The sequence below is a fragment of the Marmota monax genome, unplaced genomic scaffold (genome assembly GCF_021218885.2).
Source record: "Marmota monax isolate L192 unplaced genomic scaffold, Marmota_monax_Labrador192_F-V1.1 WCK01_AAM20220418_F8-fsc00010, whole genome shotgun sequence".
Taxonomy (NCBI): domain Eukaryota; kingdom Metazoa; phylum Chordata; class Mammalia; order Rodentia; family Sciuridae; genus Marmota; species Marmota monax.
The window spans coordinates 19,535,345-19,548,727 of NW_026692321.1; the positions used below are offsets into that span (position 1 = coordinate 19,535,345).

The 13,383-nt window shown below is 46.5% G+C and overlaps 2 protein-coding genes across 2 annotated transcripts in view; both read right to left on the bottom strand.

The window, feature by feature from the left end:
- Positions 1–6,912, bottom strand: part of Ift172 (intraflagellar transport 172) — a 36,714-nt gene extending 29,802 nt beyond the window's left edge. The window contains exons 1-8 of the mRNA XM_046441504.2: positions 6,729–6,912; positions 3,236–3,379; positions 2,920–3,032; positions 2,181–2,220; positions 1,831–1,896; positions 1,538–1,617; positions 1,251–1,338; positions 285–499 (exon numbers count right to left, since the gene is read on the bottom strand). Of these exons, the coding sequence (XP_046297460.1) occupies positions 285–499; positions 1,251–1,338; positions 1,538–1,617; positions 1,831–1,896; positions 2,181–2,220; positions 2,920–3,032; positions 3,236–3,379; positions 6,729–6,767 (785 nt within the window). The 5' untranslated portion in view covers positions 6,768–6,912. The remainder of the gene's footprint in view (positions 1–284; positions 500–1,250; positions 1,339–1,537; positions 1,618–1,830; positions 1,897–2,180; positions 2,221–2,919; positions 3,033–3,235; positions 3,380–6,728) is intronic.
- Positions 6,913–8,623: 1,711 nt separating this feature from the next.
- Fndc4 (fibronectin type III domain containing 4) lies at positions 8,624–11,727 on the bottom strand. The gene is made up of 7 exons (XM_046441510.2): positions 11,361–11,727; positions 11,049–11,192; positions 10,849–10,964; positions 10,402–10,606; positions 9,856–9,945; positions 9,420–9,544; positions 8,624–9,232 (listed from the first exon to the last, which is right to left on the bottom strand). The coding sequence occupies exons 2-7, from the start codon at positions 11,140–11,142 to the stop codon at positions 9,197–9,199; spliced, it is 666 nt and encodes a 221-aa protein (XP_046297466.1). The 5' UTR covers positions 11,143–11,192; positions 11,361–11,727; the 3' UTR covers positions 8,624–9,196.
- Positions 11,728–13,383: the final 1,656 nt, after the last annotated feature.

The window sequence follows — 13,383 nt, forward strand, 5'->3', positions numbered from 1 at the left end:
TCTGAAAGGAGCAATGGAAACACAAAGAAATAGGAAATGATTCTGCTGTAGAATCCCAGGAAGAGGCACAGAGACAAAACACAAGAATGGTACATTTTAGAAGTGCCAGTATGCCAAGGCATGATAGAAACAGGAAGGGGAAAGAGCATGATTTATAATCTGAGAATCTCCTTCAACATATACTTGATTCTGACTAGTCTCTTACTCTGGTTCAGAATAATTTGACTACAGCAGAGGGTTCACAGGAAAAGGAGGCAGAAGATGACACCAGAAAGCCAACCTACCTGTCATAACTTCCAAGCACAACGGACTGACCCCCAGGACTTGCTGCAGCTGTGGTGAACTCCCGCTCTTGAGGGTCACGGCTATAATCAAAAGTCTGCAGCACATGGCCTTCCTTTCCATAGGCCACAATCCTCCGATCACAGCCAGCAGCTACAATGCTGTTGGTGGCCCAAGCCAAGGCATAGGGTGGGCATGGGTGGTTAACCAACTTCCCCTAAGATAGAAGTAGAGGGTTCTGCCCTGAAATTCCTCATTCTCAGTACCTCATAACCCATTTGACCATCCTACCCTGTAGAAATATTTCTTCCAATATTTTCCCACCCCAACACATCTTAATCCTGAAGATTCCACAAGTTACCTTTCTGTCTCACATATATACACACAACATATAAAGCTATGGCCTTGAGTTCTAGGCCATATTCACAAAATAGTGACATGCTGGAGATCTCTAATATGCACCTAGTAAAGCCATATAGGGGAGATGTCTTACACATTAACCAATATAGTCTAGGACCACAGAGAGCATATGGTTCCTCCTTTTTTTAGGAGGGCTAAATTTAGTTATTATACAAGTAATTATAAGGTAAATGATTCAAACAATACTGAATTATACAGAGCAAAACATCCATGTTGTCCTTTTCTAAACAGTTAACTTTTTTCCTATGAATTTATATATGTAAATGAGGATAATTTTCATTTTTCTTTCCCCTCAGAGTCTTATTTCCCTTTGCCTTAAGGTTCTCCAGACCTGAATCATCCCTTCTTATAAATAATAAACTCCAGCTTTCTGAACATGATTCTTCTCTGTGGCCACATCCAACTCTTTCTCTCCCTGAGATCCTGAGATCTCATCCTCCAGCCTCTTCCCCTAGTGCTTCAATCTTAGTGCCTTAGATGTCCAGTCTCCTCTAGGAGGGCTCCTGAAACTTCCTTTAGTCCTATTCCAGGGCATCCTTTATTTATACCTGTGACTCTCCGGAGCCTTCATCATCAAAGAAATACCTAACGATGGTACCATCTGCATGACCAGAGAGAATCCCTTTCCCAGAGCAACTAAAAAACAAAGAGAGAAAAGGAGTAAAGGTAAGAAGTAGAGGAGGAGGTTATTCTGTCTCTCCAAGAAAGTTCTCTTCTCTGTCAAACCCTATTCTACATGTGGTTCCATATTTCACACTATGATCTCCCAATCTAGACCTCCAACAGCTTTATCCTGACATTTCTAAGCCCTCATGATATTCTCTTTCTTACTCACTTTGTTGTCAGTGACACAACATAAGAATCCGTCCCATAGATAGTAGATGATTTATTAGTTTTAGTGTTTGCTAAACGAACCTGAAAATGGAAGAATGGATACAAGTCTGGTTAGGCAACTTTCAATTTCACCCAGGCCCTAAGAAAAAAAACAAAATGCACAAAACTGGTCCCTATGTATTCTCCACCCCCAACACACAACTTGGTCTGAAGGGAGAAAATGAATCATATTTCTCTTTCCAGACCCATTATCTCCACCTACCACTTCTCTCGTGTCTCCCTTCCCTCCTTTACCTTGCCTTCAGCCAGTCCAAAGACAATGATGTATTCTGCAGGCCATTGCAGACAAGTAACAGCACTCTATGTGAAAGAAATGGTGAAAAGGGTAACCCTGCTTTTGTGGCTTAGCACAACCTGGCCACCCCACCACACACTACCATCCTAGTCTTCCACAGGGAAGGAAAGAAGGGGATACAACTGGGCTCATAAAAGGAAAGCAAACGAGCTGCCAGGCAACCTTCATCCTTGCAGTAGGAAAAGTCATATTGACATGTTATAAAATGCCAACTCCTGGTTACATTTACAAGCAGATATATCAATATGTTTTACTCAAGTTAAGCTCCAGGGACTGGTCTGAACCTTACCGTCTGGATGAACTTGTTGCAGATGACTTTCTTGTCACCCCTGCCAAATAAAATGAGAAATACATTAAAAACCACTTCGATACTGGGTGAAGTATGGAAGTGACCCATACCTGTAATCCCAGCAACTTGGAGGCCGAGGCAGGACAATAAGTTCAAAGCCACCCTCAGCAACTTAGTGAGGCCCTAAGCAACTTAGCAAGACCTTGTCTCAAAATAAAAAATAAAAAGGGCTGGGGATGTGGCTCAGTGGTTAAGTGCCCCTGGGTTTCATCCTCAGTACCAAAACAAACAAACAAACAAACAAACAAAAAAAAACCACAAAAAACCCACCAAAAACCCACTTCCATATATAAATTGCCAAAAATGATGCTGAAGCAAGGAAGGAAAGACCAGATAACTTTCCTGGTCCTAGTGTATCCTGCCCTCCCTGGAGGAGTTCTTAAAGGAGGCATGAGAGAGACCCTGAAAAGCTCTGGAACAAAACAGCAAAGAAAAAAACATCACACTGGGTGTCAGGATCTCATGGGGCCTTCTGGTGACCTTAGACTCATTACTCCAGGATAGGATTGCAGAACACACAGGACAAAGGTACTGAAGCAATAGCAACAGACTCCAGAAAGTCTCTGCCTTCCATGCCTGGCTTTTGCTCCCCGTCCTCTCTATTCTTCCCCAACTGAGGCATTTTTCATGCCTTCCCTTTCTTTTCTGGGCCATCCCATGCCCCAATCTCTGCCCTCACCAGTCTTCTCCAATCTTGTAGACATAGATGATATTGTCAGTTTGTCCTATGGCAATTTTAGTGGAATCAGGAGAAAAAGCCATGCCCTTTACCATATAGCTCTTCCTGCCATACTAAAAGTAAAAAGAAAAAGATAATGAGTATACATGAAAGAGATAAGGAGAAAATGTACATGTTTGCTCCAACAGGCTCGATTCATCTTGAGAAAAAGAAGGATAGGCCATTTCCTAAGCCGATGGCTAGGAGGTAGGTTAAGAAGTTTTCCAGGTTTGTAAAGCTACCTCAGTGGGTTAAGGTATACACAAGTACTCTTCACCTTCATGTCAGCTGGTTTGGTGGAGAATTTATCTCTCCGCTCCCCATGTTCATCATACAGCAATACCACTCGGTCCACTGTGCAGACAGCAAATTTGGCATTGTTCTGGGACCAGGCCATGCAGGTCACCTTTGCAGCTCCATCCTGTAGAGGCAAAGGGATAAAAAATAAACACCAGGTGCTAGTCTAGAATGCCAAAAGTGTTTCCCATTCCCTTAGTTTTATTATGATTTTGGTCCATTTTCTTCCCATCACAGTGTTTTCCTTAAAATAAAAAGACACATGTGTTCCATTCTGGTTTCCAAGGCTGTCAGATCCTGGACAATGTGCTTTTTTTTTTTTTAATGGATACAATACCTTTATTTTATTTTTATGTGGTACTGAGGATTGAACCCAGTGCCTCACTACTGCTAGGTAAGCACTCTACCACTGGGTTACACCCCCAGCCCCAGCAATGTGCTTTTAGACTCATAATACAAAACATTAAGTCACCTATACCAATCTATCCCTGCAATGGCCTCCTTGTTCCCTTATATCCCAGGACTGATACTGAAATAAATTTAATTGGTCTAATAAGTTTAGTCTTTAGCTACTTATTAATTAATGTTTTTGAGCACCTACTGAGAAAAGTAAAACACACCCAGCCCTAGGATCTCATAAGATGATATGAAATGGAAAAGTCCCATAAGAGAAGTACATACATAATGCAGTAATAATTTGGAGAAGCCCAAGATAATTTTATGCCAAAGTGGTCAAAATTAACTTTGAAGAATGAATGTAGTTGAAAGGGAAATTACCTGGAATAGAATGAAGAGCGTGAGCAAAGGTGAATTCTGGATGAGAAAAAGTAATTTAGTTTAGATGAATAGAAAAGACAAGGCAGGAAACAGACTGAGGCCAGATCAGAATGGATCTTTGAGGCCAGGCTAAGGAGTTTGAGTTTATTTTACAGGAAAGGGAAAGACAGAGAAAATTTTGGAATGGGAAGTTACATAATTAGAGTTGAGACTTAGGATGAGCAATGCCACTTTTCCCCTCCTCAACCACTTACTTCACAGAAGCCCAAGTTAGAAGTGATCAGCACCTAATGGATTATTCTTTTCATGTCTAACCCTCCCACCACCAGCTCTGGTCTTCTATTTTTCTATCCCTAAGAGTTTTCCTCCTTGAAATAAAAATTAAAATAGGGCTGGGGATATAGCTCAGTTGGTAGAGTGCTGAGTGCCTGCCTTGCAAGCACAAGGGCATGGGTTCAATCCCCAGCATCACAAACAAAATAACCTAACTTTGGGGCTGGGGTTGTGACTCAGCAGTAGAATGCTTGCCTAGCACATGTGAGGTCCTGGGTTTGATCCTCAGCACCACATAAAGATAAATAAAATAAAGGTATTGTGTCCAGCTACAACTAAAAACAAAATTAAAATAATAGCTTCAATCCTGTTGTGATTAATTACATGGAATCTAGATCTCTGGCTTAACACATTGTCAATTTTTATTCCTAACCCACTTACATCCAATATTAGGCTTTTTTGACCAAACCCCAAAGTAGAGCCAGAAAATGGTTACACCACCACCACCACTGTCATCCTCCAGCTCTTCATTACATTAGGTTAGAAGTGCTGAGGACAATTCATCAACTTTAGCTGATTATCCTGCTCCATGGCTGTGCCTGATCCTGGGCATGTGGCCCTACCTGCATCATGACATCACCTTATTTTAAGAGATTGAAGGAGGAATCCATTTCCAATTTTTCCATTAGGACAAAGCAATTTTTAAACTATAGATTCTGGGGCAACTTACTGAGTAAGAAGCACAACTTTCTTTTTTTCTAATTTCCTTTTTATTTTCCAAATGCCGCATTCTCTGTGAAGTACCATAATCAATTAATTCTCCTTCCTCTCTCTCCTCCTTCCTCTCTCCCTTCCTCCCCTGCCCCCTCTCTCCCTCTTCTTCCCTACTAGAGATCAAATCCTGGGGTTCTTTACCATTAAGCTATATCCCCAGGCCTTCTTTATTTTTGGTACTGGGGATTGAACCCAGAGATACTTCACACTGAACCACATCCCTAGCCCTTTTTATAATTTATTTACAAACAGGGTCTCACTAAATTGCTGAGGTTGGCTTTGAAATTGCAATCCTCCTGCTTCAGCCTCCAGAGCTGCTGGGATTACAGGTGAGCACCACCACACCCAGATCCTTTTTTATATTTGACTCACTAGGTTGCCCAGTTTAACCCTGAACTTGTGATCTTCCTGATTTAGCCTCCCAAGTAGTTGGGATTACAGGTATGCACCACCATGCCTGGCTAATTCTTTTTCCACATTTTGTACCCCACTGGACTGTTGTAGGATTAAGGGAGATAGAGAATAGAACAATAGCAGCTAACTTGTGTGTGTGTGGGTGGGGGGGGGGGGGTGCTGGGGATTGAACCCTGGGCCTTGTGCATGCAAGGAAATATATTTCCCAGCCCTAAGCAGCTAACTTTTAACAAGCACTCCCATAGAGTAGCATTTTAATAAGTGCTTCACACACATTATCTCATTTTACCTCACAATTCCAAGATAGATGCTGTTAATGCAACTTTTACAGATGGGAGAAATTGAGGCACAAAAAGGCTAAGTAATTTTCCCAAGTTTATATACACAGTTTGTAGGTGGCAGAACCAAGATTTAAATCTATGTATGTCTGACTCTATAATCACAATGCTAACATCTTTAGTTATGCTGCCCGGGTGTATATTGAGCACTCAATTATGACAGATATTCTTACTGGCCTTATGGTAGCCCTTTCAATTCTGAATGTTCTCTCTTGTGCATCAATTTGCACACTGCTTTTTTTTTTTTTTACAGTTTGCAATGCTCTTTTGTGTATATTACTTCATTAACTCTCACCCAAGTCCCTAAGTTTGCTAGTATTGTAAGCTGGTGGAATGCTCAGAAACTGCGTGATAAGGCCTAAAGTCAGAGGTCATACGGCTAGATTAGTAATGGAACTGGGACTTGGATTCTGGTCTCTTAACTCCAAAACCCACCCTTTGTCCACCTTGTTCAGGGTTCCTTCCCTAGTGCCCAGCCTCTATGAATTGGAGGCGACGAAACTTCATGATCAGAATGAAGGTTCAATCTTCCACCCTTCCCTCTTTCGGGTTTGCACCTAAAGCGCTTATTTCCTTCTGTGTAGAATTATGTTCGTGGCCTACACGTGCAGATCTCCCTCTGGAATGAGGCTCTTGAAGGCAGGGGCAGCAGGGCGCGTGATCATGGATTCCTTAGAGCCCCGGCACCGAGCCTGCTGTACAACGGATTATGAAATGTACGGAAAGCTACGGTGATTAGCGGTCCACCTCGCCTACTGAAGGCTGTACAAACGGAGATCGCTAGATCCTTTACAGTCTTCTGCGCACGGCAGGCGCTCATCATTATAAACTTCAGTGCCCCGACTTTTATCGGAACGCACTGCGTCCGGGGAAGGGAAGAGGCACGCAACTCCTCACCTGAGGGCTCAGCAGGGTCCTCAGGTGCTTCAGCTGCATGACGCACACCTGTCTCTCAGAAGCTACAGACAGCGACAACTCCAGCGGTTACCTGGACAACCCGCCAAGCAGCCGAAGCGACTACGCTGACGCGTACGCGACCGGAGCGCCCCGCACGACGCAAGGTCACGAAATGGATTCTCGGCGAAGCAAATAGCGTGCGCAAGCGCAGTGAGCTCTTGGGCGGGTCCGAGAGGAGTCTTGACGAATCCTCTCCTCAACCAATCCCGTTGCTGCATGCAAACCAAAGACCAAGTCCCACCCACAAGTCTTCAGCAAGTCCCCGGCTCGCAGTCATCTTGCTCTTTGATGCATTTCAGCGTGGCTGAGAGTGTTCTCCTCAAATTCTCGGGGTGGGTGAGGCGGGCGGGTGGTGGTGGGGGCGAATAGGACAAAGAGCATTCGATGGAACTAAACACAAATAAGTAACCCGACTTGCACAGGATGTGTCTGCATGGTACTGGGCAAAATATTAATCATACATTATATTGTTAAAGCTCAAAGCTACCTTTTAAATAGGATCGCATTATTCTATTTTATATACCCGGAGACTATTAGGGGTGTCCCTTGCTCAAGTTAACACAGCCAGTAAGGGGTCGGACTGGGACTCAACCCAGAAATGGAAGATTTAAATACTCTTTATATTCCTTCTGGAGTCTTAGCTCACTATCTCCATGCGAGGTCACTCTAGCCTGTAACACTCCTGTCCCAAGAAATGATGGTTTCCAGAGTCTGAGGGAAGTGTTTTAGAACCAGTGGCCAGGGAAATGAAAGATGCTCTACTTGGGCACTGGATAATGGTGAGTTCAAGATTGCTGCTTATATAAGGATGTTTTATGTGTCAGACCAGAGCTCTCCTGATAGGTTAAAGCTTGCACACCTGGGGTTGGAGATTGGTTAAGTACAAAAGGTACTGATTTCTTGATCTTTGTTAGGATTAGGGTGCCTTTCAAAATTTTTGGTTTAATTTCTTATAACACATCAGAGAGATCAAAATGCAGTAAAGGAGTTGCCTCCTGTGGAATGATACAAGGTTGAGTAGATTTATAACTCTCCTGAAAGTGTCACATGTTCTCTTCAGACATATTCTGGGCTCAGAAGCCTCTCCTCCACAGTGGTCACCTGTGTCAACAGGTATTTCTCTTACTCCCACCAACTCCTTCTTGGAAAATAGGGAAGAGTAGAGGATAGCCCCTATTTTCACAGGAAACAAATGCATCATAGAGCCAAAATTATAATTCTTTTGGCATGGAACCCCCCTCAATTTTATTTCTAAACTCCTCCTCTGAATATGGTGGCAGGTTGTGTAAATTTATGCATTACAATTATTACTGACTTTGAATGAACAAAGGTAGAGATGGAGATGAAAGGAAAGACAAAGGCAGGAAGAACAGGCAAAAGAATGTACAGGATAGGAGAATGCAACACAGAGGGATCCATTAGTGTAGCTGCTCTTTCATTAGTCCCCAAGACACTGCTCAGTCTTTTATAGGGTTAACAGAGGAGTAAACAGAATTATGATGTAGAGATGGGCCAGCGATGTAAGCAGTGAAGATGACAAGGCTACTGGCTCTGTCATATGACATAACTTAATTTCCATTGGCACAGGAAGAATTTTGTCTTTTCTAGTATTCTCCCTTCTCATTCAACAAAGCAAAGAAACTGGGGCTCTAGTTTTCTATGCCCCTTCTTCCTGGTCTCTCTGCACTCATTTCAGACCAGAGAATTAAAGCAAATGCCTCACAATACATCTGCCCCTGTCAAGTTGGTGATGGTGTGAGATGCCCATGTACAGTCAAATATAAGTGAAGAGGTGTGGAGATTGTCTTCAGCATACCATAGAATATAAACTCAGCTCCAGTTTGTTCAAGAACCTTTATTGGAAAAATGTCAAAGGAGTGAGGTCACCAGCAGCTGGAGGGGCTGCCAGGTGAGGAGGGAGCACCAGAGGCTCCATGGAAGACATTGGAGTAGTGCAGTGCAGCATCTGCCTCTAGTCCCAGGCAATTCCTGTTATTGGTTGGGGGAGGGCTAGTACCCACAGAAACACCCCTCTCTAAGGCCCAGAGGCAAGATGTGAGAGCAGCTGGGGATGCCAAGAGTCCTGATGCAGGTGAAATGGGGCCCCTATTTGGGACCTAATGGGAAAGGATTGAATAAATGACTCTCCCTGGGCCTGGGGTATGGGAGATGCTTCATCTGATATCCGCTCTCTAGGTCCGGAGGTGCAGACTCTAACCGACCTACCTTCTGTCCCTGCTCACGGTGGAAAGAGGATAGGCACCAGCTTGAGATCATGGGAGTGTGTTACCCTCTAGAGTCTTGGTTAGATCACCTTTATGTGCTCTCCCTGACCTCACCCCATCCCCATCCCCAGGTTGTTACTGCATCTTTCTTCTAGTTCTGTATCTTCACTCACACATCTTCACTCAAACGTCAATGGTGTTGATGGATGATGATTTTTTCTGTGAAAGAAAGTGACCTGGGTCTTTAATTTCAGCAAGGTAGTAGATGCCATCCTTTCTCTTTGGCCTCCTCCAACCCAGACCTTCCATTCTCCCCTTTTTCCTGCCCCTCTTTGGTCTCATCCCTTTCCCTGGCTGCTCCTCTGGGCCCATATTATCCTTCCCACCTTCATTGGCCCAATATCACCTGTCTTGTTCCCACTGGCCTTCCCTGAGGACTCTGTTCTGGCCCCTTCCCCTTCTCCTTGGGGTTGTTGTTGGAGTCATTGTCCTTGATGATGTCATACTGACGGCAGAACAGCCCGATTACAGCTGAAACACAACAATACCATCTAAGCCTTGATGGCAACCTCTCCACTCACAACCTTGAGAGTAACAACATACCCATACAACCTCTAGAAAATCTTTGGATTCCTGGTGTCCAGGCAGTCTTTGTCTCTGGGCTCTCAACAGCCTCCTCTCATTCTCTTTAAACTTGTCCTGATGATCCTCCCTCAAACAAGCATCTCCCCATGTCATTTTTCCCATTCCATTTTCTCCTAACAGAAAAACCTTCACCACCTCCCCCCTTCACTGAGTCCCACACCCTAAGTACTTGGTCCTCCAACCAGCAGCTTACTCACCGGCCCACATGAGCAACACCACCACGATGATGACCACTTCACCTGTCTGCAGTGGTCGCTCTCCATCCAGCCCCTCCACTGTGATGTCACCTGAGAAGACAGGAAACAGACTCCAGAGTTACAGAGGAATCACTAAAACTGCAGAATGGAGATGCTGGGGATTAGAATCAGTTTGGACCCATCATAGTGTGGACCCTGGAGTTGTAAGGTAGCCTATCCCTGGGAGGAAGCCATTGATGGACAGGTGGTTAGAGATCAATAGTCAGGAGGGCTGCAGGTCAGGTACAGAACTCACTCAAGCAGGCTGCAGCTGAAATGACACGAGGTTGGGTGAAAGGAAGCTTAGAAGCCCTTCCCCCAAAGAATTCATTAGCAGTGAGTCTATACCCAGTCCCCTGCCCACCTGCTTTTCCTTCCTTTCCTGGCAGTACAATGAATAAATCATCCCTCTATTCATCTAAGCTAGATGATTGCTTGCCTTGGGGAGCAAATATGAGGTTATAAGCCAGGTAAAAAGCCAAAGAACTCATTAGCCCAGACCCTCACCTGGGCTGGAGCTGTTGGAGGGCAGTCGGTCAGAACCCTTGAGAGTTCGGAAGTGCACCCGGGGCCCTGGGGGGCTCTCTCCCCGAAGGCCAATGCTCCTGACCTGCACTGTGTAGTCGCTGTCTTCAGCCAGGCCCCAAAGGGCACAGGCCCTAGTGGTGGTGTTCACCTCCCGGATCACACGCTGCCCAGGGCCATTCTGCCGCTGCAGGGAGATGATGGGAGAGGAGGGCAGCCTCACCCCAGTTCCTGGCCACAAGGCTTAACCAGGGCCTCCGGACTATCCAAGCACTCCAAGGGAGTAGGGTGAAAACGGCAGCGTGAGCCAAGAAACACCAGCTCCCAGATTCCCCCACCTCTGGGAGGGGAATTTAAAGGGTGGATATAATGAAGGAATGTGCAGAGATCCAAGGACACAGGTCGGGGAAGCTGAAGGGTGATTCATACTTGCTGGGAAATGGAGTAGCCAATGACGATGTTGCCTTCCGGGACGTCCCAGGACACAGTGGCCGAGTTGGCTCTGAGGTGAGTGACCGTCACATTCACAGGAGAGGGAGGTCGGTCTGTGGGTGCCCAGTGTTAACAGGTTAACAGGTTTCACTCACTCACAGCTCCAGCTGACCTCACCCCCATTGGTCTTTACTCACCTGCTCGCACAAAGCCCAGGTCACAGCTGACCAGCAGGAGGACCGTGGGGCTTAGATATGGGGAGAGAGGCATCAGCGAAGCCATGGTCCCCATAGTCCGTTGAGGGGGCACTGGAGCATCCGCTTAACATCCAGGCGGGGCTCCTGGAAGAGGCAGGAGTTGTGAGAGTCAGAGGCTGCCCAGAACGCATAGTGGGCAGCAGCTCTCCTAGGCTTCCCACGGCCCACAGCAGCCCGGTTTTCCGCTCGCCTTCCCCGCCCCCGCATAACCCGCGGCAACCCCAGTGCGCGGTTCTCCCTGCCCACACCCACCTCCGCCGGTCCTCGCGATCGGTCAGGCCTCCGGGGGCTGCTCGGTGCCCAGGGGGCGGCCCATCCTCTGATTCTGGCGTTGCCCCTACCCCATTCCGGCACTGGCCCTGCGAGGCCGGCAGCGCGAGGCCGAGTTGCCGGCAGAGGACAGTGGCGGAGTAGGCACGGCTGCCGGTCTGCGGACCCCAGAGTCCGCGCGGGTCGCGCGGTCTGTCCCAGAGCTGGGGGCGTTGCCGGCGCGGCCTGGCCGCTTGCCTGGGTCCCCGGTGCGGAGGGCAGTGCGGCTCCCTCCGCCGGCCCCTGCAGCGGGATGTGACCGTCCCGGCCAGCCAGCCAGCCGCCGCCTTCTGCAGAGCTGGCCCCGCGCGCTCCGCCGCAGCCCGTTCGGGACGTGCGGGCCCGCCCCGCCCCGCCGGGGTTCTCGCCGCCGTCATCCCCCCTTCGGCCCCCCCACCCCGGTTCTCTCGGGGCTCCTCCCACGACCCTCCCAATGGCGGCCTCCCGGGCCCCCAATCCCTCCTCCCCGGACTCAAGCCGATGATCCGGCGGGGGCGCGGGAAGAGACGCAAGTGCGAGGGTCTTGGGCACCTGGAGAACCCCTCCTTCCCGGGGAGGAATTAGCCAAGTTGGGAGGAGAGATTCCACCTCCGGTGCCGGCGGGGACTGAGAAGAGCAGTGATGGAGATAATTGTTTCAACAATCTATTACTTGTAGACTGCGTCAGCTTTTTAAGTCTCATTCATAATCTTATTTGATTCCCTTCGCTTTCTCATTCATTCTTTCATTTATTCAGCAAATATTTACGAAGTATCTCCTATGTGTCTGGCATTATGTTAAGACCCAGAGATGAAGAGATTGTTAAGAGTGTTGGTCTTAGAGGGAGAAGTAAAGAGCAAAGACTTATGGCTGGCTGGCTATCTCTGTCTCTGTCTTCTCTGTCTCTGTCTTCTCTCTCAAATCTTCCTGTCTCTTAGTTCTGCCACTTTCTGTGTGGTTTTAGAGAAATTGGTTAATCTGCATCTTAGTTTTTCCACATATAAAGCAAAGCATATGAAACCTAATGGGGTTGTTGTGAGGATCAAATGAGACAATATTGGGGAAAGATCTCTCTAAATCTTATAATAGTATGTGAGTGAGTGTTTATTTTTGATTTGCACCCTGTTAGTTGTTTCATTCATTCAGGAAATGAAAGTCCCTAAATTATTTCACGCTTTGGCCTAGTATAATATCTGGAGATTTTAGGTGTATCAGTTCAGCCAACTGTGTGATTTTAAGCAACTAACTGCTAACTGAACTTCTCTGAGTCTGTTCCATGATTTGAAAAACAAGGATGTCAAACAATATTGACCTTTTTTTTTTTTTTTCCTTTTCCCAGTCCTGGTGATTGAAGCCAGGGACACTACACCATTAAACTACACCCCAGCTCCCCCAGCCTCCCCCCACACTTTTTGACAGGGTCCTGCTAAGTTGCCAAAGCTGGTCTGCGACTTGTGATCCTCCTACTTCAGCCTCCAGAGCCAATGGGATTACAGGCATGCACCACCATGCCTGGCTTAATATTGATTTCTTGGTGTTGATATATCCAATGAGACACTGTATGTAAAAAGTGCATGGCTCAGAGTAAATAAATGTTGGATAACATTGTATTTAGGGCAGAGTCTTTTGTTCTCATTGCAGTATTTCTATTTCTGAAGCATTCCCCTGCCCCATACTCAGTTCAGTTTGTGCACACCTGGGGCTCTGAAGCTTCTGTTGCTTTCCTTTCTGAGAGGAGAGGTAAAAATGGGCTAGTAGAGCAGGAAAGAACAACAGAGTGCTGAGCATGTGATCAAGCCATGGCCCAGGTCCTCTGACTTCTGCTGATCCAAGGACCCTGACCTCTGGCCTCTTGGGGCATCCAGAGATTGCCCAGAGATTCTCTCTGGACTGGGTATTGTCCTGCTCTCCCAAGCTTGAGGTCTTCTAAAGAAGACAGCATTGTATCTAAAGGGCAAGAGTAATGAACCTCTGCTCTTCCTCTTCT